The following is a 27,086-nucleotide window of genomic DNA, read 5'->3' on the forward strand; positions in this document are numbered from 1 at the left end:
CTTCAGTGGGGCTTTGTGGTCCAATTGATTTTCATTTTTGTTTTTCTTTTCCCAGATGATGGTGGTGATGTGGTTGTGGGTTTGTGATTTGGTTGTGATTTTGGTAATTGGGAGTTGTAGTTTTTAGGGGGTAGTGATAGTGGTAGTGGTTGTTGTGGCTGTTGTTGTTTCTATCTCTTGCCCTAATTGCTCAGCAACATGTTCCTCTTATATCACGAGGAATATTGTTAGGTACATTAAAACAGGTGTCAAGCTCTCATTCCTCCGTTCAAACCCTAATACAACTACTGTACTATACTATGGCTGGAAGAGAGAGAAAATTCACCGATGTCAATGTAGTGGGATGAAGGGTGGCATTGTGACACTGTGAAGGACAAGTAATAGACAAGGAAAGGGGCATCAAGGAGGTCAGGAGTGATACACGCGTTCTCAGCAGTGGTCCAACATAGCTTCAGTCAATGAGGAGTGTTCTACAGCCGTTGACCATAGGAAGTTGCTATCTCCCTTTTACACTAGTGCTAGGTGTCCATGCCAGGCACGTACTTCACTCTCCCCAAGGGTAATCACCATTGGCACGATCCATGGATACCCTCTCTTTGCCAACGTCTCATTTTCTTTCCTTACAGCTTGTCCACCTATAAGGTATGGATTCAGCTAGGTCAGCACTCATGTTTGCCTTGGCTGGTGTACTGTACACTCACCAACACATGCTGTCACCGTCAGTTCCACTCCTGAACAAAAGTAATAGAGCTGGAACATAAGCTAATGTCCCTAGTAAAACACAAATGATAAACTTTATAAAGAAATAAAGCCACCACATGTCTCGACAAACAGAGAAATAAATAAAAACCTATGAAAAGGGGGGCCCTTAAGGACCAAGCCCATCTCTTCTATCTGTAGATCCAATCTAGGCCAAAATAGAGGAGAAGAGTAGAGATGGTGCACTGCTCTAGGCATTACAAGAGGCCCATTTGAGAGGGAAGGGGAGGGAGGAGGTGTGTTTGATATATATATATTTTTTTTGGTAAAAGTTTTTCAACTTTGAATCATCAAATAATTGGTTGAAACTGGGAATATCATATCTTTTCATTCTTCATATCTAAATTTACAAATCCCATATCTTCCCCCCCCCCCCCCACCCACCCACCCACCTATTTATAAAGCGATAGTTACACTAATGGGAAGAGAGATTTGAACTACAGATGCATCTTTTTTTAAAAATATAAAGAGGTGCTTCCAAGAGCCTTATAGCTTAACAAGTTGGCACCTTGGCACCTAATTACACTAGGGTTCAAACCCACCATCCCTATTGTAACTATCAAATTAGGAAAATAAATAAATAAATAAAGAGATGCCAATTGAGTTACAAAAACCTTGAATGTTAAACAGCATATCTAATAGGTTGTAACACCCAACATTATTAATACTGCATTAGGGAACACATGTAGTGGTACTATACTGCCATTTTGATCTAATGAAAATGATTTTTATCAATTGAAATATGAATATATATATATATATATATATATAAATCAATTGAAATATGAATATATTTTAGATTATCCATATGATTCATAAGCCAAAATATAAAATAAAAATTCTAAAAAATCAAGTAGTATTAATAGTCTTAAACATTAATCGAAATTAAAAAAGTAAGATTTTATGTTAATAAATTGTTGATCTCTTCGATAGCATTATAATTGAAAATAAGCATTTCAAAGAATGAATTTTGACATGCTTATGGAAAAAACATGCAAGAATTAGAAAAATTAAGAGGATTTTTTTAAGAAATTATTTCGATAGTCAATAATTGTGTGAATCTATTTTGAAATAGAAATCCTAATTTAATTTTTTAGGAATAATATTAATTTATATAAATTAATATGTAATTTTTTTATTTTTTTATTTTGTTGAGAATTTGAATGTAATGTGAATTTGTATCGTGAATTTTTTCTTGGGGGAATAATTCGATAGTTACAACATGGAGGGAAAATTTGAATCCTAGATGTGTTGAAAACATCAAAATACTAACTAATTGAGTTAAAAGGCTTTTGGCATGTGAGTCATATTTTAAATTTGTTAGAATTCTTAGAAACTCATTGCAGTTAAAAAAAGACAAGTGAAATGACTTCATTTTAATTATTATAGTATCTGTATGCAAAGTACTGGTTAATCCAAACTTATATGAAAATTAAAGAAAATATTTTAATAAAATATTTAAAATTAAAACATTAAATAGATAATAGAATTATTGGGTTTAAAATATAATTTACCTAAATTATTTAAATAAAATTGTGTAAATTTTGCTTTTATCAAAACCAATAATTAGTGTAGATTATAATTTATAGTAAATAGTGAAACTTCTTTAAAATTCTTGATAGTTTTAGTAATTGAATTTTAATTGGAATTGTATTTTAAATTTCTTGAAAATTTTAAGTAGAGTTCAATTTATAACAAACTAACTTAATAGTTTTAATATTTATGGTGCAATACATTGAAAAAGCACGTTTTACAATGGATAATACTTAAGTCAAGTTAAATAGCAGAAGCACAATACCCAATTTTTATTATTAATACAAACTGTGGGGCCAGAGAACTTATGACCCGGCCCACTTTCCATTAGGACCCAGGGCTCGTGCCGAGGAAAGTAGTTACTGAGGACAAGTGGTGAAAGACCAAACCGCCTAGAGATGCAGCTGAGGATGACCCTATCCTCGGCATCCCGAGACTTCAAAGGGAAGAGAGACATGTCGTCCAAGGCAGCCTCCGAAGCGCCCTAGAAGAAAAGGCAAATAGCATGGGACTCACATGGGGGTGCGGAGTGGGAGTGGGAGTGGTTCAAGGAAAAGACGTCACCTCCGCATTGAATGCGCCCACAAACGTCCAGGCCATATTAATGGGAAAAGACTCTGAACAGTGTGGTTTCGGTTATTGCAACTAATAGCAAGTAGGGAGAGGCGGCTGATGGGATAGATACTCGAGTAGGTACCTACCTGATCAACAGATGGAGGATCAGGATCAACCGTGAAGGGCTATATAATGTAAAGGCTTAGGCGCCAAAGAGGGGGGGGGGCCAAGAGAAAGAGAAAGGAAGAATATGAACATTAAGCTTGATGGGCAAGATCCACGGACAACCATGGCTCGTCCTTGCGTGTCCACCACGAGTACCATGACTAACCATCGTTCGGTAACCAAGGTCTAGCCTTTCAAACCCACGCTCTACAAATTATATTGTTTGGGCCCTTAACGTGCGAACCCAACATCATTTTGGGGTCGTTACAAATTGAGTCCTTACAATTGGCGCCGTTTATGGGAAGGCTTGTGCGTTGGCACAGGCGGTGGGTCGAGAAAGTCCCTCCACCACTTCCAACGGCCCGTTGTTATGCCCTAACATAAAGTTCCACTAGGGGCTGCGTTTCGAAGCACCAGTGGCACGGGCAGTTCTTAGGGCTTCCAACATCAGATCAACGTCCCACACCTTGGCCGAGGGGCTAGTCCCCCCAAATTTAAAGAAAATATCTAAGTTTTGGACAGAACCAAGGTATTGTATGGTCCTCAGATTCAAACCTATGGGGAAACCAACTACTTAATGAAAATATCTAAGTTTTGGACAGAACCAAGGTATTGTATGGTCATCGGACTCAAACCTATAGGGAAACCAGTTACTTAATGAAAATATCTAAGTGTTGGACAGAACCAAGGAATTGCATGGTTCTCGGACTCAAACCTATGGGGAAACCAACTACTTAAAGAAAATATCTAAGTTTTGGACAGAACCAAGGTATTGCATGGTCCTCGGACTCAAACCTGTGGGGAAACCAACTACTTAAAGAAAATATCTAAGTTTTGGACAGAACTAAGGTATTGTATGGTCCTCGGACTCAAACCTATGGGGAAATCAACTACTTAAAGAAAATATCTAAGTTTTGGACAGAACCAAGGTATTGCATGGTCGTCGGACTCAAACCTATGGGAAAACCAACTATTTAAAAGAAATCTAAGTTTTTGACAGAACCAAGGTATTGCATGGTCCTCGGACTCAAACTTATGGGAAAACCAACTACTTAAAAGAAATCTAAGTTTTGGACAGAATCAAGGTATTGTATGGTCTTCGGACTCAAACCTATGGGGAAACCAACTACTTAAAAGAAATCTAAGTTTTGGACAGAACCAAGGTATTGTATGGTCCTCGGACTCGAACTTATGGGGAAACCAACTACTTAAAGGAAATCTAGATACCAGGCTCGGCCTAACAATGTGCATGACATCTCGGATGATGCCTATATCTCCCCAGAAGTGTGTTCAGACACAAATTCAACGTCCTATGGGCGCGGGTAAGTTAGAATTCCAGGATATGATCCCAAATATATCATATGCGCAACCATTCATACATGTTAAGATAACTAGTTCAAAAATCAGGAGATCCGCAACAATAGTAAGCATCAGCAAGGGCAACTAACATGTAATTTAATGGAAGAAAAGAATTTCATATATGTGGTTAATAAGTTCAAACTGCAATCAAACTATAAAGTTTTCAAAACAAAAGGGAAACTAATTAAATAATTAAACTGGAAACAAATACGAAGGTTGGCCAGGGCTGCTACTTCTTCAATGTTGTTTTGTCCACGTCCTTGGAAGGCAGAGCAGGACTAGCCTCGGGGCCCTGTGAGACATCCCCTTCTTGGGAAGGCTGAGCAAGGTCGGTTTCGATACTCTTGGGGACCTCAGTAAGGGGAATTTCCTGTAGGGGCTGAACAAGGATGGCTGGCTCCTCGGCATCAGGGATCTGGGCGCTGACCGTAGGCTCGGCACCCTCTTTGGGCATCTCGGGATTCATACCTCCAGGTGCTTTCGTCGCATCATGAGGCTTTCCTCCTTCAATCGACTCGCCAGGAGGGACGATGATCTGTGCAGTTTCTGACTGAGTAACCCCTACCTCGTGTTGATCGCTCATAACCTCGGAGTTGGCGGAGGCGGTCTTACGGATGGCTGGAGGATAAAATATGCTCTCCGCCTTCCACAAGTCAGATGAAGCATCCACCCCAGCTTGTTTTAAGGCCTCTTCCCAAACCTGAGAGCAGTATAGTCTGCATACTCTAGGAATTTGAGCTTTAAGGGAGGCCTGGGTTTCAGCCATCCCCGTCTCGTAACCCTCCTCTTCGGCCTTGTTCCTAGCAGCTTCGGCCTCGTTTCTGGAAAACTCAACCTCCTGCTTGGCCCTCACGGCTTCGTCTCGAGCCAACTCCGCTACACCCTTAGCATTCTCTGCCATAATCAGTTTCTTCTTCAAGTCACTGATCTGCTCCTTAGCTATCTGCAATTGCTCCTCGGCATCGAGTAGGCGCTTTGTCTGTTCGTCGGCCTGTGTTTGGGTGCCAGTTAAACCTGCCAAGGCACTATCACTCTCTCGGGTAGCCTCCTTTAAGTCCTCCCTAGCCTTTGCGAGGTCAACCTCAGAAGCTTTGAGGGTCCGCGCAGCATCTATGCGTTTGGTGCGCTCATCCTCGGCGGCCTTACTTTGCCCCTTCACTTCATCCTCCATCCTATAGGTGGCCTGGATAGCTTGCCAATTGAGACAAGTATATTATGAATGAAAATCTAGGAGACAGAATTGACAGAGCCTTAGGTTTCAAGAGTCCTACCATGCCCAGGTACCTCTTCACGCTAAGGAAAACCTCCTGCATCCTCATGTTCTTTAACTCTTCCACATCAGTAGGAAGCAGCATGGTTCTCCCTAATGCGTCGGCTACATAACCGCCATCGTCGTCCCCAAGGTCCCTCATGGACGCGGTTTCCAGCAATGGCTCCCCATGGAGCATTGGGGCGGGAAGCCAAGTGCTCGGTGCAGATTGGGCTTCGATCCCCTTCCCCTTGCTTTGGGCGGATTGGGCTTCGATCCCTTTACACTTGCTTTGGTGCCCAATCTTTAATTGTTTTTTAACTCGCGAGGCTTCATCCCTCTCTTGAGAGGATTGAGATTTTCCCCCATCCATGGGTTCCTGCCCCTTGGGACTCCTCTTTCTCTTTGAGTCAGTGGGCTCCGGCCAAGGAGGCAGAGCTGATTGAGGAGGAGCAGGAAGTTTGGGGCGAGGAGATTGTGGTTGCGACTTAATGGAGGATGACCTAGTCTGGACGGGTTGGGGCTGAGGTAGCGGAGACGGAGCATTGGATTGCAGTCTTCCCTGTGCACCCTTCCCCGGCTAGCCCTTAATGAGGTCGAACAGGCTAGTTGGGGGCTTTCTCTTAAGACCCATCTCGGTTCGGGAGGATGTTCCCACTGACAACAGTTCCGCTTCGGACAATTCTGGGTCACTTAGATCACCAGAAGGATCCTCGGATGGGTCGGCTTGGTCAAATGCCCCAAAACCCTCCTCGAACAGACCCAAATTACCTTCGTCCTCCGCTGCGTGATGAGACGACGAAGAGCCCACCAATGGGATGCCCTCTAGGACAGGAGATCCTTCGGAGACCAAAAACCCTTGTTCAACTACGGTAATTTTTGGAAGCCGAGGACGGTTAGCGCTAATCACGTGCTTTGTGTCGGCAAATGACTTCTAAAGGGGAGTGTACCCTAAGATTTTGTGAGCGGCTCTGACTTGACCATCCTCTTCATTTACAAAAACTGCTGCTTGAAGAACAGTTTCCAAATCAACCCGGTTAACCAGATGAAAGTGTTGGTGAAAGGCGTTTGGATCTGCAAAAAAAAGAAAGACATGTACATGGTTAGTAACCGAACCGCATCAAATTAAAACGGCGCAAAGGATTGGCACCCTTCTACTTTCTATACCCCACCTGTTTCTCCCTCCACCATCGGGCATGGAAAGCCATCATGCCATTCCCCGGATACGATAAGAAAGTCCTTGTTCAACCCCTTGTTGGAGTCGGAGAGGCACTAGATTAGCCGAACCCTATTGTCTCTCGTCTTCATGTAGTAGGATTTGCCCTTCAAATTTTGGAGATTGTAGCACCAATTTACGTCATGAAGGGTTAGTCTTAGCCCCATTTTCTCGTTTAAGGCATCCACACAACCCAGAATCCTAAACACATTGGCAGCGCACTAGATGGGAGCTAATCGAAAATGCCTAAGGTAACTCTTCATTACCGGTCCTATGGGGATTCTCATCCCCCCCTCTACAAAGGCGAGAATGGGAATTACCACCTCGCCCGTCCTTCTTCGGAGATGCCACTCTCCCATCTTACAGTGCCTCAAACTCACGTTGAGGGGAATCCTATAATCGGCGATGAACTTTTCCATCGCCTCTTCAGTATCAACCAATTTTCTCAATCTCAATTTAACCATCTCTAAGTGTTTCTAAGAAAACTTAGTGGATGACGGGAGAAGGAAAGGAAGAAGAGAAAAATAAACCCAGAAAAGAAAAAGCACGAGTTAATGAAGGCAGAGAACTTACAGAAAAGAGGAAAAGTGCCTCGAACAGGCTTTTTGTGCTGGAGATAGACTTGAATTTGGATGAAAGTTTGGATGAACCCGGGGTATACACGCTAGAACTCTTAAGTACAAAAGTGAAGAGACAAATCAGTTCCAAAAATCATTTATACCTCCCATCGAAAGTAACTGCACGAATTTTCCTGCCTATAAAGGCAAGTAAATCTCCACCGTTAGATCACCATCGTGCCGTTGAACGTGAGGAGCACAGAGCCACCCGCATTTAATGAGGACACGTTTCACCTTCCAAAGGCTCTAGGAACGTGTCTCGGGCAGACGAAGAGTCTTGGGAACCGATAGGTGACAAGGATTGACAAGCTTTGACAGAAGCCTGATGTCATCAAAACCCTCCTATCCGGCCGAGGATCCGGATAGCAGGATTTTGAAGGGCTATTGTGGGGCCAGAGAACTTATAACCCGGCCTACTTTCCATTAGGACCCAGGGCCCGTGCCGAGGAGAGTAGTTGCCGAGGACAAGTGGTGAAAGACCAAACCGCCTAGAGATACAGCCAAGGATGACCCTGTCCTCGGCATCCCGAGACTTCAAAGGGAAGAGAGACATGTCATCCAAGGCAGCCTCCGAAGCGCCCCAGAAGAAAAGGCGAGTAGAATGGGACTCACATGGGGATGCGGAGTGGGAGTGGTTCAAGGAAAAGACGTCACCTCCACATTGAATGCGCCCACAAACGTCCAGGTCATATTAATGGGAAAAGACTCCTGAACAGTGTGGTTTCGGTTATTGCAACTAACAGCAAGTAGGGGGAGGCGGCTGATGGGACAGGTACTTAAGTAGGTACCTGCTTGATCAACAGATGGAGGATCAGGATCAACCGTGAAGGCTTATATAATGTAAAGGTTTAGGTGCCAAAGAGGGGGGGGGGGGAGACCAAGAGAGAGAAAAAGGAAGAATATGAACATTAAGCTTGATGGGCAAGATCCACGGACAACCATGGCTCGTCCTTGCGTGTCTACCACGAGTACCATGACTAACTACCGTTCGATAACCAAGACCTAGCCTTTCAAACCCACGCTCTATAAATTATATTGTTTGGGCCCTTAACGTGCGAACCCAACATCATTTTGAGGTCGTTACAAATTGAGTCCTTACACAAACAATTATGATAAATGATCAAAATATTTTAAAATAAATAATTTTTTTAGATATATTGAAATTTTTATAATTGAATTTTAATTTTTTTTAAAAGCATTTTTAAACCTCTTATAACTCCTTTTAGGGGAAAATCTGTTATAACTTTGGTTATAGAGTGTCTATACTTTTAATGTGCTTATAATGTGTCCAAAATAATATTTTTATATTTTATGACGTGTAACACTGACATTAATCCAAAATCATATTGCATAAGCATAATGTGTAAGACCCAACTTAAATCAATGTAAAAAAAAAGGACTTATACTCATATATAACATTCTAATAATATATTATTTTTATACATGAAAGAGAAAGTGATAAAAAATGTGAGTCGGCACATACAGAATATAACTATGATTTAATATTAATAACTTGTTTATATCTTAACCACATAATTATATTACTTAAAAAGGTTTTTTTGTATAAGTATATTGCTTAAAAATTTGATTCTTAAAAAAATAAAATAATCACTTAGCAAATTATATAAATGACAAAATTTAGCTGCAAAATTGGTTGTAACTACCTTACTCAATATATTTTTATTAGAGGTGAATTTTGACAAACCCACTATTGGATTACATTTTTTTTTTCTTATATTCTTCATGCTTGCAAAATTTCTAGAAAATTAAAGATTAATAGCTATGTCATCAATAGATTGTTTAAATTGCAAGTTTCTATAGTTTAAAATTATGCATAAAATATAATTTTATAGATCATTTAGTAAATAATATCCGATTGGCACAAAATTTTGACATGTGTATTAAGAGCATAAAGAACATACAATCTAATGATTAGATTTTCAAAATATATAGTAATGTTAATGATATTGAGTAAGGTTAAGGCTACAACCAATTTTGTAACTAAAATTTGTCCTTATATTAATATGTCCGTTTGGGATTTACTTATTTCAGTAGCTTATTTGTATAGTGTTTATCAAAAGATATAGTTTTTGGTAACTTTTATATCAAATGTGCTATAAAAGGATGAGGATATGTTGGCACCCGGGTTTTACTAGCTTTTTGCTAAAACTTATTTACTATTTATTGGCTCCAAGTGAGTCCCACAAAAACCCAAGCTTATTTCGTTTCGCATTTAGCGTTCCACGTTACACGTATTCTACTGCAAAGTTTTGGCCAAAAAGTCAGGTCCAATTAACTATTTGTAGGTCTCATTTTATGAATTTTTCTCAAAAAACCAAGTTTTTTTTTTTTTTTTTTTTTTTTTTTTTTTTTTTTTTTTTTTTTTGTAGATCCTAGTGTCCCACTCTACTTTTTGCTACAATACTTTTATCACAGTTAAAAACAGACATTCAAATCTCTTTTGTTTTTTAAAACTAAAATTTAGATTATTTTCCACACAAAAAAAGTAAATAATTTTGTCACAAAAAATAGGTCCTCCCTATATTTGCCCATATATGCATGGCTACTTTGAATGTAAATGGAGGGAGGGGGGAGCCTTTGGACTAATAATTTTAACCAAATTTAAGAGATGTTTATGTTATTTATAAATTTATTAAGGCAGTTAAAAGTACATGTTAAAATGGATAACATTTTGGCCAAAAGTCTTGTGACTCGTACATTTTTTATATTTCCAAAAAGACATTCCGAATTTAAACTTTCTTTCAAGCTATTGAATTATCAAAAAACAAATAAAAATTAAACATAAAATAGGTAGCACCCTAGAATTGTTAATGGGACGTCCCTACCCACAACTATAACTTTATTTTTTTGAAAAACACCACAACTATAATTTATGTCCCTTACTTGAAGATTTTAATATTTTTTACCGTATTACTTTGGATTCCAAATTTTCAAGATTTAAACCGTGGCAATCAATTGTTTGAAGAAATCATCCCCTAATATAATCTATAGCTGTCTTGATTCTATATATGTTTCCTTTTGAACATTGCAGTTAATAATTTAGGATAAGAGTTTTATTTTATTTTATTTCATTTTTTTGTGAGAAGAATAAGAGTTAATTTGTTGTACACAAACTATTTTATAGTTTTACATATATCTCATAAGTTAGAAATCGTGATTTCATGTCACGAATTCAATAACTTTTTGGGATGTGTGTAAAAGTATATAAAATAGTTTTTTCTTTTTTTCTTTTTTTGAGAAGCGTATATAAAATAGTTTGTATGAAATAACACTACTCCAAAGATAAAGCCAAATTGTAATTATTTCTTTTTTCAAAATATCAATTTATCCTTGGACATAGTGAAGCCTTTTTTTAATTATTATTTTAGAAACATATATGGTGAAGCTTGAATTATATAATTTTGTGCTTTTTTTTTTCCTTTAAAGGTATTCATATTCAATCAGTGGGTTCGATCAATAAAACTCATTTGAACATTCAAAAATAAGTAGGAAATCGAAGCAGTGATAAAGAAACTAGTGGATTAGGTATGTCATTGTCCAAAGTTCATTTTCTCAAGATTTGGGTGGTGAAAGAGCAGTCATCTTGTGTCTCTAAATTTTTCTCCAAATTTTATAGAAGAATTTATTTTTCTTGTTTTAGCTAACAATTTTTCAAAACATCCACATCAGAATCCCTATTTTATAAAAATATTACTTATTTAATTTTTTTTTATTCAACCCACTTTTCAAAATATCATACCACAGTTTTAAAAACAAGACCAGACCGAACTAAACTGGCAAGTTCAACTGAGAATCGAACTATAATTCGGTCCAATCAAAACTTCCAAAACTAGTAAAAAACCAGGAATTGGTACTTTTTTTTTTTTGGTTCTTTGACCATTCTAGTTTTTAAAACTATGCAAAGCACCTTTTTTTCTTTTTCTTTTTCAGTTATAAGACACAAAAAATAATATATAAGAGTTTGGGAATAAACAATGCTTTCTTGAATATAGAGAAGTATTGCATTTGTACCGGTTCATGTAAAATAGCATAAAGTTCTCAATGAAGTCCAAAAATCACCCACATCATATCATGAGCTGATTATGCAAAATATGATTTTGCAAAATGTGCTTGGGCAAATATACAAACAACTGTAGCTTATACAACACACACACACACACACACACACACACACACACACACACATACATTTTGGGCCTTTCCAAGGGTGAAGAGAGACAAAGTGGATGGTGGCTGTTGTGTGTAAACAAAGAGAAAAAAATTTTAAAAAAATCAAGAAAAATGATATTTCAATGAAATAAAGTATAGAATAAAATATCAAAGTGCTTTAGAAATAGTTAGCCTAAACAGTTAAAAATGGTTTTTATTCTAAAATAAATAGTAATTTTTGCATAAGCTGGTGTAAATGCTAACAAAATGTTTATTTAGATGATGTGTTGGGAAGACATTGTGAGTTTTTTTTTTTTTTTTGGGGGGGGGGGGGGGGCGGGGTTCATTCTCTAAATTGGTCTCTTATCCTATTTTAGGGAGACCAATGTGCATGCTAACATTGACAATCAAATTTTGTGATTTTTTTTTCAATAATTACCACTCCATGATTCCCTTTCATCATAGAAAACTGTAATGAAAGCATTCATAACAATGTGAAATTATAAGATGGAAAATAATGAAATTTAAATTTTAGTATTTAATTTGAAATTAGGATTAAAATTTAGGATTTTACATATATAATGCTTATCTTGTCTGTTCTTTTTATGAGAATAATTTTCAAATTTACAATTTAGCAAGGTTTTTACATTGCAGGGCTATCTTCGTTGAGCCGACTAGTTTCAAATCTCCAAACTCTCTTGGGTATTGTACTCTAGAACTCAATTTATTATAATTCCTTAGGTACAATAATTAAATTACATAAGTAAATTCAAACATATAATTGTATTGAGTTATATTGTTTTTGAAATAATAACACTATTTATGTTTTATTTGTTAATTACTATGTGCTTAAATTTAATTAGAAACCCTAATGTACTAAACTTAAAAAACTGTATCTAAGTTTTGCACATTAATTTAATTTTTCTGTGTGTTTGAAGATTCAAAATTCAAAGACTGACATCAACTAAGAATAATATGACTAATTTTTAATTGTTTCTAGTTTAATTATTTTTTTATTAAAAAATTGTTTCATAATGGGAACAAACATATTTACTTAAATAACTATTTTTAAATTGTTTTTCTTTTTTTTCAAAGTTACATTCCCGTCATAATCGAAACTTAAAATTTGTTTCTAACTTTCATATTCCTCCCATTTTAAAAATATTAACATCACATTCACTCCAATTGGTTCTTTATTACATTCCCTCCAGTTTTTTATTTATTTTTTTCTTTTATATTTTCAGTTTTTCACTTGCTTATTATCACCTAATGAAAATGAAGAATACAAGTGGATAGGATTTATAGGTGTTAGTCTTAAAAGCTCACCTAAAAAATAATACTCTTAACTTATTGGGTAATTTTGTTTCTTATTATAAGCACACGTGCTTACTCACTTCTTAACACTATTAAACTAAGTCCATGGGATCGGAAATTGTATTCTTTTTGCTAAGTAAACGAAGGAAACAAGTAAATGAGACTTGTAGATATTAATCTCAAACGCACCTTAAATGGAGTACTCTAATCTTTAAGGTCGTTTAGATAATTTCAATGTTTTGATTATTCACCAAGGTATCAAGCATCTATATGAAATGAAGTTGACCCACTTCCAATCCAATGAACTCCTGGGTCGCATGAAGGAACAGTTATCAATTTCAAATATTCAACAAATGCGGACTGGTCGCGTTCGAGATGCCATCGTCCGTGCAACCAAGGAAGGGATTTTTGAGTTTGTATTTGAAATGGTGAAAGCGGATCCCATATTTGTGTTCAGCCATGATGCAGAATCAAGCAACATTTTTTCGGCTGCTGTCCAATATCGTCGAGCCAAAATCTTTGGCCTTATCTATGGTTTTAATATGAAAAGCGCTTTGGCGGGTGCTTCAGATTCCTCCTACGGCAATACCTTATTACATATGGCAGGGATGTCAGCACCTTCTACATCACTTGATCACATCGCAGGTGCAGCTTTACAGATGCAAAGAGAACTACAATGGTTTAAGGTTATCTCTCTCGCTTTCAATTTCTTGGTCTTTATCTATTGGCTATATGTTACACTTAAACTATTAATTATTAAAGTCTTTAATCAAGCGGTAACAGTAGGCTACAAAATGTTACTGTGGCCCTTTTGAATAGTTTTTGGTGTTTGGTTGTACTACTTTCGCTGGTACAGAAATTTACAAAAAATTTCTATATTTTTATGTGAATATTAGATTATAAGTTTTAATTCATTACTTTAAAATACTAATACAGAAAACTAAAATCAACGTAAAAAAACACAATCAAAATAACAACAATCAAAATAAGAGTCCAACAACAAAGAAATGCTAAAATAATTAATAAAAACTATCAAATAAACTTATACATCCACATACAAAATTACAAACACTTCAAACCTGTAAAAGGACACTTGAGTTATTTTTGAGCAGTAACTTTTAAAGTTTTGGGGGGCGATTCTTTAAGTTTTCAGGAATAGCGAGATCATTTTGAAGATTTCATAAGGCATTTTTGTCATTCAATGGTTTTTAAGGGTTTTTTTTTGGTGATTGAAGGGGAAATTAAGTGATTTAGAGGTTTTTGAAAGTATTTTTTGGTCATTTGGAGGCTTCAAGAATATTTTGGTCACTTTGTAAGTTACTTTCATTATTTTGGATGTTTTTATTATTATTATTATTTGGTTAATTATTTTGAAAATCTTAGAGGTATGTTTGTAATTTTATAAGTTTACTAGGTCTTATTCTAGAGGATTTCAACAGATATATTTTTTCTCATCATGTTAGTGGTTTTACTGGTATTTTGGTTGTTTTGAAAGTTTCAGGGACATTTTGAAGGTTTTGACTCTTTTGAGAGGGTAATTTAATATTTTTGGAAATTTTAGAGGAATTCTGTCATTTTGAAGATTTTAAGGGGATATTTGGATCATTTCACTTGAGAGTTGAGATTGACAAATGTATTACACTCATTTAATAGGCCCAAAGTGAGAAGTAAAACTGGTTACTAAACCATTAGGGCAAGTGTAAAACATTTGTTAGTCTCAACTCTTATGTGAACAACCCCTCCGTTAGTGAGATGACGATAGGGACCAAAACAAAACGGTTTTTTATTTTGGGGATTAAAAGCGGTAAAAAAAAAAAAGTATGGATCAAAGTAGAAATGAGGTGAAAATGTAGGGATGAAAATAGTATTTCCGCCTAATATATAAATGAGGAAAATAATTTATGTCTTTTCTAATGTTGTGATATATTTGTGTGTGTATATATATATATATATATATATATTTGTTTCTAAGATTTTGTTTGACAAATGTAGGAGGTGGAAAGCATTGTCCCTCCTAGGGTTCATGGACATTTAAACAAGCAGGGTTTGACTCCCCAACAATTGTTTACAAAGAACCATGAGGACATGATGAGCAAGGGAGAGAAATGGATGAAGGACACAGCATCTTCTTGTACCGTGGTGGGTGCTCTCATTGTTACCATTATGTTTGCTGTAGTATTTACCGTTCCAGGTGGTAACGACCAAAATAATGGCTTCCCAATTTTCTTAAATAAAAAATTATTTCTAGTCTTTATAGTATCCGATGCTCTCTCACTATTTTCTTCCTCAACTTCAGTCTTGATGTTTTTGGGAATCCTCACATCTCGTTATGCAGAAGAAGATTTCCTTGAGTCCTTGCCTAGAAAGATGATAATAGGACTTTCCACCCTTTTCTTCTCTATTGTAGCCATGATGACAACCTTTTCTGCTGCACTTTTACTTATGCTACATGAACAATCATGGATTTTCAAACCTGTCATTTGCTTGGCTAGTATTCCTATCACCCTCTTTGTATTAATGCAGTTCCCCCTTCTTGTTGCCATGGCCAATTCAACTTACGGACCTAGCATCTTCGATAGGAAAATGAAGCGTTGGTTTTAACATATTCATTAATTGTACTATGTGATGTACTGGTATCCTGTTATTAATTGGCATATACTAGCCAAACATGAAGATTTTTCTTTCTTTATTCTCTTTTTCTTGGAAGGTAACTACTGAATGTTCAGCTCCAATTGTATACTTTGTGATTTTTTGGTCTTGCACATATTATAATTCCATTATATAAACCATACATCTACGGTGCTATTCTTTAATATTTATTCATTTAGTTACTTTGGGGAAGGATAGAATAATGCCTATTATTTGAGTAGATTACCTCCTCAACATTAGGACCTTACTCAGGTTACAAGGTTATCAATGTCCATCATTTAATAACTATTTTATTTATTTATATAAAAGGAATCTTTGATGTCATGTGTTGCTTATGGTCCAAATTGATATGTTACCATTCTCAATTTTAAGAGGTATTTTTTTGATAATTCAATAGTTATAATGGGGAGAGAATTTGAACCTTGGAAGTGCCAACCAATTGAAGTACAAGGCTCTTGGTAGGTCATTTACTAATATAGTGGCTAAAAATTCATTTATTTGTTTGCTTTGGTTCATTTGTGAAAAATTTTAGACCCTTTGTGATTTATTCAACGGAATTATTGAATTTAGTGATAAATCTTACACGATATGAGTTAAACCGCATTGATAAATAGTTAACCACATATATCAATACCAAATCTAAAAGTAGTAAGTATGAAAGCATTATAAGTAAGGCACAAAATTTGATAACGAAGTGGAAAACTAAATAACTTTTTTTATGGAAATACCACTTCAAGGACAAAATCTTGTAGAAAATTCACTACAAGAAAAGTAGTTAAAGTAATCTACTTACAAAATATTTGTATGGCTAGACTCTCTATTACAAACTCTGCAAATTCCCTGCTTGCCTTTTAATCGTAGTGACCCTTAAACCTGTGCAATCTTGCTAAGTGAATCTTCACCATGAACTCTTTATTTGCACAAATGAGCCTTGAATAAATGATAGGTGAAGTATCGAGTTCCTTTATTATTTCGCATGACCGAGATTCACTAGCTTGAGTGAAGTACCTTTATCACTTGAGTGAAGATCCGCCTCTTACTAGAGCAAAATTCTCTAAAATACACTTCTTCAAAGTAGCTTTTAAGGTTAAATAGCTTTTAAGCCAAACAATTTGGCTTCAACCACTACCGTGCACAGATAAGTGCTTGAAGAAAATAGCTACTGTTAGGCTCAGTTCATGAATTAACGGCAATTTACCAAGAGTCCCTATACGACCAAAGAGAGTATTTAACCTTATTAATTTATTTTAATAAATGATCCGGATTTTACCCTGTGGATACGCAATTCATGTTGGAGTCATTTGTGTGTAACAAGCCTAATTAAAGTTGCGACTTTTTCTGGTTATTTTATTTTTTATTTATAAATTCTGGTTGCTTGTTTTTCGCTTACAGTGCATTTTTTTTTTTTTGGAAAAACTACAATTTGTCAGGCTGCATTTGAAAATATCACAAAAGTGTTTGTAGCTCCACTAACATCTTTTAATGTTTTAAAGAAAAACTTCCAAAAATTCAAATCCACCATTATTATTACTACCGAATTATCAACCAAAAAAACTTGTAAGCACCCCAAAGTCCAAACAATTAGAAATGAAGGACTCCAAAATAGTACATAACAAAAGCATTGTAGCGCATCAATTGATTGTGACATTCACCTATAGTAGCACTTTATCCTTCTGGTATGACAAATGGTCTAAACTGGGTTCCCTTCGATCTTTGATACAACGACCCCTCATCCTTGAGGAAAATAGTTTAATGGTCAAGGATGCCATTAGAAATGGGCAGTGGTACATCCCATACCTTTCATTTGTAATACCTACATACCTACTTCTTCCCTTCAAAGCAGTCCCCATCAGGAAAGCCTCGTGTTGCACTGATATGCTTAGCTGGGATGGAAATGATAAAGGCAACTTTGACTCCAATCATGCCTACTATAAGTTAGCTTAGAGGAAGATAGACCCCATTAAAATTTTGAGGGCAAGTGGCTGTGGAAACTCTACACTGCCAAAAATTCATATTTTTCTATGGAAATGTTTACACAATGGCCTCCCTGTCAATGCTAATACTTCACCACAGATGCATATCTGATACTCCTCCTGCCTTTCATGTCCTAATGCAGATGAGACTTGTTCCCATGTCCTTAGGGACTGCCCAATCGCTAGCAATTTCTGGTTAGCTACTAATCAAGCTCGGACCAGCACCACTTTTTTTCACTACACCCCTCAATCAATGGCTTCATCTGAATGCCAATAACCAAAATCCCATACCCAATAAACCTTACACCTGGGGTACCTTCTTCCTCTTTGCAATTTGGAAGCTTTGGCTCCAAAGGAATAAAAGTACTTTCCAACTGTCCCAACCAAACCCTCATCTGCTTGAAGAAGTTGACTTTATGGCAACTGAATTTACTTGCATTGCTCTTAAGTCCCCTAACCCCAACCAGAAATTCCCTATCACGATCAGCTGGAAAACCCCTCAACCCCACTGGCACAAACTTAACTCCGATGGATCTGCCTTAGGCTGTCCTGGTCTTGCAGGGGGGTGGTGGACTCATTAGAGATCACCATGGCAGATGGGTTGAAGGATTCTGCAAGGCCATTGGGTGGGAAAACAGTCTACACGCTGAGCTGTGGGCAGTAAGGGATGGGCTTTCCCTATGCATTCAACTCCAATTGCCCGATGTAGAGATAGAACTTGATGCTAAATCAGTAGTGGACCTCCTTAACAGTAGCAGTGCCTCCATTGCTGACTATGCCCCTTTGGTTGATGATTGCAGGATCTTAATGAACCGGATCCACAGGTGAAAGCTGAAACACTGCTTTAGAGAAGCAAATGCATGTGCCGACCAACTTGCAAGAATGGCACTTCACCTCCAGCAGCCTTTTGTTCTTTTAGACACTCCGCTTGTGGAGGTGTCTTCGCTTTTATTATATGACCTCACCGGTCTTGGATGTAATAGGTTTTGTACTAATACTGGCCCTTGGGCTATGTAGTTGCTGGCTTTGCTTTATATATATTTCCCGATTACCAAAAAAAAAACTATTTTTACAATTATTCCTGTATTTCATTTCATATAATATTTTTTTTATATAACAATTTAATGTTTCAGATAATTTAGCAAAAGAATCCACATGCATTTGTTGGTCGAGACACATTGGCCTTTTTCACAACTGAAATCGCTCCGACATGACAACCTTTGTGGTAAATAACTAAATAAATCTGATAAAAATATATACTTGGATCACCACCAAACCAGAGTACACAGCCATTTTGTGAAAGAATGAAGTCACACTCTTATTCAGTATTTTACATAGCAAATGCATACAATATAATCTGCTCTCTTTTATTCTTTTCACCAACTTTTTCCAACAATAGGTAGACACATACATGTGATCACCTATAATGCAGGGTAGAAGCATGGCACTGTAAAAGGAACCTCACAGGAACTAAACCACAACTCTCTACAAAAGGAGAGTGACGTGTACCACCAAAGCAGAGGTTAATGGCCCGTATCATCTTCATTATCGCTTAGGTTCATTCAAGTTCTTTCCCTCAAAAAATTCACCCAACATTTGTTCAAGATCCTCTGCTCCATACTTGAAGTACTTTTGAGGGTTCTTGCCACTCTCAACTAGAGGCCTGTAAAACATCCAAAAGCAAGTGTAAACAAGAAAGTAAAGAGGAATCATTAGACAGCCAATGAAAATACAATCTATCTGCATGTATTTTGCATAGCTTTGGGTCAAGTACCCTAAATCATTTGTAGCTCTTACATAGAGCTTTTCTAGCATTTTAAATATGACCATTTAAAATTTAAAAAATGTGAAGAATGACAACATTCAAGTGTTTCATTTATCCATTACTGTTGTTTGAAAATTTCTAAATAGACCTCATTATTGACTTTGTAATAAACACATCCTGAACGAAACATCTTTTACACACACATACACAAACACATGCGTATGTGTGTGTGCGTATGTGTTACTTCAAGTATGAGAAAACGCACCCAAAACGTTTTACAAAAGATCTGTAGGCAGGCAACAACACTTCCGCAACTGCAAGCCTTAGAGACTCTTGCAACTCAGTGTCAGGAATTGTCCACTGAGATTGCTTTTGATGAAGTTCCTCAAATTGCATATTGAACGTCTTGAACCTGAGAAATCCCACCAGGTCAGAACATTTGTGACAAAAAATACTTGAAAAAATCCTATAAAGATTTAACTCATTATCAACCTGTCTTTCACCAATGCTCTAGAAAATCCACTACTATTTCCTCCCAGTGCCGACTGAGCAGTGGAGCAAAAAATGCAGTCGCCTAAGGTCCCAAGTAAAAAAAAGGCCCCCAAATTTTAACCAATAGGATTATTTATAATCAATAAATAAAATAATATTTTTTTACCAGATGAAAAACAAATAAAAAATAGAGAAAAATGCAATGTCCACAATATTTTTTACAACACTTTTACAATTATGCTAATTAGTAGGTTGTTACAACCTGTTATTGATGACAAAAAAATAATTATAGTGATATTTTCAAAGAGGGAAAAAAAAAAAGTAACTTAAAACCTAGGATGTGCTATAAAAAAATATTGTGAATGTTGTACTTAACAAAAAAAAAAAAAGAATAATAATAAGAATTTAGTTAGCAAACTTTTACTAGTTCTCATTTAAGTCCACCACTAACACCACTCTTTTACATATTATTATCAATCTACTATATCAACAAGTATGAAAAATTTTGTTAAATTTTTTCTATTTCTAAAATTTCTAAAAAAAGAAAAAATTCTACATAGTTTATGTTAATTAGTAGTAATTTTGCATTTAAAACAAGATAATCAATTTTCGTCTTAGGCCCCCAAATACATCAAGCCGCCCCTGTTTCCTCCATCACCACCTACTGAACTCCCACCCCCGGATGAGGTTAGGCCTTGGATAGTGAGGCACTGAAGAATCTGCAAAGGAAAAAAGCACCTGCATTTAGCAATATGAAACCAAGTTCCTTTCCAGATCAATACTTTGAAGGGAAATAAGAGGCATTAAGCATAATCAGGACAGGTTACATCGAGGGTGTTCTGATTTTCAACCATTAGGACAGCATAAGATGTAAAATTTCAGAGTAAGAGCTCAAATTAACTATGATAAAAATACAACAAAATGAGGAATTTTTTAAACACCATTAGTGCATATGATGAAACTAAATCAAATGTATTTCGGTTAAGAAGGCATTTCTTTGAGTTTGCACTATATTTTTTTAATAGAAGTAATATATTGTGATGCAGATTAGTTAAGAAAGAATAAAATATTTTAATATTTTATGTTGTTTTCTTTTTCCTAGTTGAATTAGGATTTTAATTATTTTTCTTTTCCAAGTTAAATTGTTTTTCCTTTCTCAAGTAGACGTAGGTTTATTATGTCTTTTCCTAAAAGGAGTAAGAGAAATTCTATTTCTATAAATACTCTTTATAGAGGGGTTGATTATTGATGTTATGTGTTGATTAATAAAAGCTTGTTAGAGAGGTTTTCTCTATTATTTTGCCTACTAGCCTAGTGTTCTTGTGGAACTTAGGTTTTGTGGAAGAATTGTAGTAATTGTGTGTTACAGATTCTGCTTCTACACGCCCTACGCTGCATCAGTTGGTATCAGAGCCAGGCTGGGTTCCTACCATGACACAAAGAGGAGCATGTGAGGGAAGACTTGTTGCCATAGATGACGTGTATGAATGCGATGAGGTTGCACGCGATGCGCAATTAGAGGCATTCTTTCAACAAACAGAGGAGTGGTTTGATGCGCTTTCAAAGCAGCTCGCCGCCTTAGCCATTGAAAACCAACCTCAAAACTGCCATCCAAATCCATGTTATGTGGAGGAGTATTTTGATGTCGAGGAGGAGGACTACGATATCAAAAAGGAGGATGAATACATTGAAAGAGTCTGTGTAATAAATTGGGATTCTCCACCAATTTATGATGACTATCCTGAAGATTTTAGTCAAGAAGACAAGATTGAGCTTGATAAAAATAAAGTCATATACATACAAGGTAAGCCCATAACTCACACCATTGATGAGACTTTCGATGTTCAAAGACAAAAGGTTATTGATTTTACTGATTACAATCATAGGTTGGTACAATCAGTTTGTTCAGTAGTAGACGAGTTCTCAATTGATGAACAAAGTTTCAATCTATTAAAGCTTGAACACATTAGACACTATGATTTCATTGGGGTTGATGAGCTTCTCTCAAATTTCTTTGGTAATACAGTTAACATCAATTTAGAATGATTAATGAAAAACGTTATTGATCCCTTCTGGGAGGATTTTATTGAGCAAGAATTGATAGAGGTCAACAAGAGGCGTGAACAAGTGATATTAAGTAATCTTTGTGGAGTAGGCAATATGAAGTTTTTGGATATGTGCATGGATTCTTTTTTAGTACTTGCTTCATATATCCCGCCATAGCAAAAGAGGTCAAGAATAAAAATCCGTACATCAAGATTTATTATGAGTGAGAAAAGATTGATAAGTAGTATACTGATTTGTCTTGTCTTGCACAGAAGAATAGGATGAAGAGGATTATTTGGGGTTCCAATTGATCATGGAAGATTGCCACAAAACTCGAGGACGAGTTTTCCCCAACCCCGAGAGAATGATGCAGATTAGTTAAGAAAGAATAAAATATTTTAATATTTTATGTTGTTTTCTTTTTCCTAGTTGAATTAGGATTTTAATTATTTTTCTTTTCCAAGTTAAATTGTTTTTCCTTTCTCAAGTAGACGTAGGTTTATTATGTCTTTTCCTAAAAGGAGTAGGAGAAATTCTATTCCTATAAATACTCTTTAGAGGGGTTGATTATTGATGTTATGTGTTGATTAATAAAAGCTTGTTAGAGAGGTTTTCTCTATTATTTTGCCTACTAGCCTAGTGTTCTTGTGGAACTTAGGTTTTGTGGAAGAATTGTAGTAATTGTGTGTTACAGATTCTGCTTCTACACACCCTATGCTGCATCATATTGTTTGCCTCATATAGAGTACAAGGCAACTCATCCCAGAGAAAAACGTATCAAAGATATCTGTGATACTATGCTCATATATATTATGACTTAAGATGGAATTGACAAAAATACACAGATCAATGAGTAGAACAGTGTGAGCTTTATTGTATGCATACAGCCAGGCTCATGTCTATCAAATAAAGAAGAAAAGAAACTCTACATACATGTAAGGTTTAGAGTTTAGAGTCTTTAGACATTAAATTGATAGATGGCAATGTTGCTCCCACGGGTTCAGACCAAAAAATTGTAACACACACACACACCCCAAATAAAGCCACATGTTTTTAAAGATAAGATGATAAAATTATCTTTCTAGAAACAAATCAATGCAACACCAGGCAACGTGACATATCAACAGAAGATTCAGATGTAGCTTCATTCGGTAGAATGTTACCTTTGCCCAAGCATTCCTTTTGTATTGATTTGCATGTTGCTGCACAATCCTCCTGTGTCTCTGTACCCAATCGTCCCCTAACAAATCCTTGGCTACTAACCTGAAAACAGATATTAAAGAAGCACCTAGTATTCACAGGCAAGAAAATCATTCAAGATTTAAAATAGAATTCTGATAATATGTACATGACATACCTGCGCACAGATCTGACCATATAATGAATATTATTCATGAGAAATAAATGGGTCAAAGCAGGATCTTTATACTGCTTAGATTTTCCAACCAAATTGGTTTGAAGAGCCTGCATTATTCTCATTGTTACAGAGGCCAACTGCGAACCCGTTTCATCTTTGTTATCAAATTCTAGAAAAAGCAGCTTCAAGGTTGATTGATAGCTGTAAAAATTTGGTGCATAATCTTAAGTCAATCATTTGATCGAGCTTTAGTAGTTAAATCAAACAAAAAAAAAAAAAAAAAACTGCTCAACTCTTTAAAGGCAAAAAAATAATAATAATAACCTAACATATAGGATTATGGCAAGATTAAATCTCATAAAAGTATGTGATAATTTGACATATCTGAATTCTTTGTGGGCTAAAGTTCTAGGTCATGGGTCTTTAGTCTAATAGTATGTAATTTCAGTAAATGAGCTTTCATTTAGCATTGTTTAGTTCCTCAAAGTTATTACTTTTCACAGGCCTGGACAGCTTCCAGTTTCAGCCATTTTCTTTCCCTCTTTGCAACCCCAAATTTCTCTCTCTCTCTCTCTCTCTCTCTCTCTCTTTTCTTCCCACCTATTCCCCCTTTAATGTTTTTCACAGCCCTTCAACAGACACAATTTTCATCTCTCTTTCAACCCTAAATCAAGCCCTTTTCTCCTACCAATTTGAAACCCTTAAAATCCCTGCATTTTCACTACCCACTAGCTACCAAACAGCCCCTGATCATATTTTAGAACACTTTTTTAACCCAATGTTTGATACTATGAATTCTTCCTATATAAAAATGGTCACCTGTAAATACCCACCCCAAAAAAAAAAGCAAAAGAATTTTTGCTTGTAATTCAAGAGTTTTCCTTTCCACGTATTTCTCATAAACTACCAAAATTGCCCTTCAAGTCTCCTTTCTAGGATCTTCTAAAAGTATTCCTCACAAGGATTTCTATTGAATTGTAATGTCAGTAAGAGAGAAGCTCTCAACCTTATTTTAAGGCAGCAGCACCTCCCAACAAATTAGAACATGAAGCAAAGTCCGAGACAGCTAAAAATTAAAAGTAAAAGAACAAATATAAACGGATAGAATAGAAAATAAAGATATAAACAATGAAAGATACTAATATAAAGACACGTTTTTATTTTTCATAGGTGGATACATGTGAAGTCACTATGGCTTTAATGGCTCAATCATCAAGAACTAGAACAAAGTAGAATGTATGAAACTAGATTTTACCCTACCACAAAGAACGGGATTATAGAAATAGCAAGAACGGTTAGCTGAACTTACTCAAACAGAAACTTCACATAGTTAATGACATAGCTTGTCAAAGGATGGACTGTTCCATCCAAGATAGCAGTTTTAGTTGCATCCTTTTCAACAGCTTCTTCAAAATCTCCAAAGGTCTCCTGAGCTGTCTGAGCAAGCCGTTTTGTCAAACCAAATGTGGAATCAATCTCTTATTTCACTGCAAGCCTTACCTTTGAAAATCATTTCAATTTGCACATAAATTCAGTTACCTAAGTTAATAACCTGATTTGTTGCACTATTGAAATATGATTGCATACAAAGGGCAACCGCTAATTAAGCATAAGAATCTGTTATAACTTGAAATCATTTACAAGGTAGATATTATGTACAAATGAGAAGATAAAATGATTTCATCAAATATAATCACATACCCAGAATTAGGGTAATGTAGAAACCATACTGTTCTATATAGGATTGAAACAAAAGGGAAGCTTGTAGGATGATTTCAAAATTAAAAATTATTTAAAATTTTGAATTGATACCTTTAAAAGATTGATAGGTAGCAAAATTTATCTTCTTCTCCTGCCCTCAAAAAATTGTCAATTTCTTTCTTCAATTAAAAGTAACGCATTTTTAGTTTTTTTGGAATAATTTATATAATCAAAGAAAAGCAGCAGTCTAAAGAACCTAGTAAATACATCACATTTTAAGCAAAATTTATCCACCTCATATTGAATTACCTAGTAAATACAAGAAATTTCTTTGAAGAGGGATTCTTTGAAAACTATGAATGGATTACAATCAAAATGAGAGGCATTCTATGAATTATACAATAGAGTGGATACCACTAGCTCCAAGGATGCTAGACTTTTCAAAAAAACAATCTCAAAAACAAAATTTTCAGCTCCATCCAAAATAAAATGAAATAATTATGAATTGTCCCACATAGCCTTGTCATCCACCCTAGTCCCAATGAGTCATAAGTAGCACTCTTAGTTAGGTTTTTATGGATTAGTAATATCAACTATACCTTTGAGTGAAGCTCCCGCATTATCTCATACATGTCCAGAAGTACAAATAACTTCTTTGGTGATCTTTTGCTCTTGGCAATTGTATCCCCAAAACTAAGTAGCACTGAAACACTGCTTGCAGTGACCTCACCAAAACACTGATCCCTAAGAGAATCAAAGCCTTCAAATATTTGATCACAAACTATTCACTCTCCAGCATAAAGCAATTTGACCTGTTCATGCATAACCATATATTCAGAACATGAAAACTACCAAATTTGTTCAAATTCCAGACAAGTACTTACAGCAATACGCATGAAATGAATCCAATTCCCAATTTTGGCCTCCAAAACCTCCCATTGCATCTTCTGAACATCCTCTTTGCTAAGTTTTTCAGCTCCCAATTTTCAGAGGCTTTCTTCTAGAACTGAAGAACGAGTATCCCTAAGAAAAACAAAAGAGTACTTGTTGAACATCTTGATACTTAAACTTAAAAATAACATGTGTGTGTATAATATAACAACAAAACCTTAAGTCTCAAAATAATGGAGTTCACTAGGGATCTTCAATAGACTTACCTAGGTTGAACACATGTATTCATTTCCATCATTCTATGCTATTCATGTCCTTATATTATTACTTTCTCCAATGTTATGTGTACATCCAATTCTACACCATATATATTAGAATGCATATGTCATATTGGATTAGATCAATGAGGGAAAATAACAATGCATACATATGTCAATTATCTACACATCATCTCTGTGAATAATCCAAATCCATTAGAAAAGAATTGTAAATATTAGGTACAGCAGTTCACTAGCAAGCTTTAATATTAATGACATAATTACAATGCCAATGAAGGACCATGCAAACAACATGGGAATTGCAAATTGGATCAGTTTTAATAATCCTAATATATACACAACCTTCTACTGCTAAACAAACTTGGATTTCCCAATACGAACTTAGCTGAGCATGGTCTACAATTCTCAAATTGTTATCACAGAGTCCTAGTAGTTTATTCCCCTTTTCTGGATTACATATTATATTATTAGATACTCTAAATTCAGAGTCCTAGTAATATGTAAGAATCCTGTTAGGTAGTTTCTCAAGTAAGGTTAATGGAATTTAGAGTAAGAAGATGATTTCCCCTTCTCTACTCTTTGTTCTACTTCATTTTTTATAATTCTTTTGAAATCTCTCTCTCTCTCTCTCTCTCTCTCTCTCTCTCTCTCTATATATATATATATATATATATTAAAGATAAACATAAGTCATGCTTCCATAAAAGAATGAATCCATAACCTCACACTCTATCCTTTGTTTATGGGAGAAGAGATGTCATTTGGTGGGTCTAAAGACCATTCGATGCAGAAGAAAGAGATCTAGGGCTTGTTTGGTTTCAAAAAGTGGTGTATCCACTTTTCATTTTCTTTATTCTATATTCAAATCTTGAATTTGAATATAGAAAAAAGCACTTCTTTTCACATTTGGTAGTATTTGATAAGTTGTTTTGAATACATAATTTGGGTATAGAATACATAATACCCAGGTATGGTCATTGTTTTTTATTTCAAAAAA

At 35.7% G+C, this 27,086-nt stretch overlaps 1 protein-coding gene and 1 pseudogene across 1 annotated transcript; one reads left to right on the plus strand and one right to left on the minus strand.

Annotated features, from left to right (window-relative positions):
* The first annotated feature begins 13,479 nt into the window (after positions 1–13,479).
* On the plus strand, positions 13,480–15,726 carry LOC115968488. Its single transcript, XM_031087901.1, has 2 exons — positions 13,480–13,623; positions 14,930–15,726. The coding sequence occupies exons 1-2, from the start codon at positions 13,480–13,482 to the stop codon at positions 15,536–15,538; spliced, it is 753 nt and encodes a 250-aa protein (XP_030943761.1). The 3' UTR covers positions 15,539–15,726.
* A 3,063-nt stretch (positions 15,727–18,789) lies between these two features.
* On the minus strand, positions 18,790–26,106 carry LOC115968495 (annotated as a pseudogene).
* Positions 26,107–27,086: the final 980 nt, after the last annotated feature.

Source organism: Quercus lobata, chromosome 2, assembly GCF_001633185.2.
Source record: "Quercus lobata isolate SW786 chromosome 2, ValleyOak3.0 Primary Assembly, whole genome shotgun sequence".
In the NCBI taxonomy this organism is placed as follows: domain Eukaryota; kingdom Viridiplantae; phylum Streptophyta; class Magnoliopsida; order Fagales; family Fagaceae; genus Quercus; species Quercus lobata.

Excerpts from the sequence above, each read along its gene's own strand:
- LOC115968488 (XM_031087901.1), top strand. The coding sequence starts at position 13,480 with ATGAAAAGCGCTTTGGCGGGTGCTTCAGATTCCTCCTACGGCAATACC. Across the intron at positions 13,624-14,929 it reads GAGAACTACAATGGTTTAAG|GAGGTGGAAAGCATTGTCCC; the intron begins GTTATCTCTCTC and ends TGACAAATGTAG.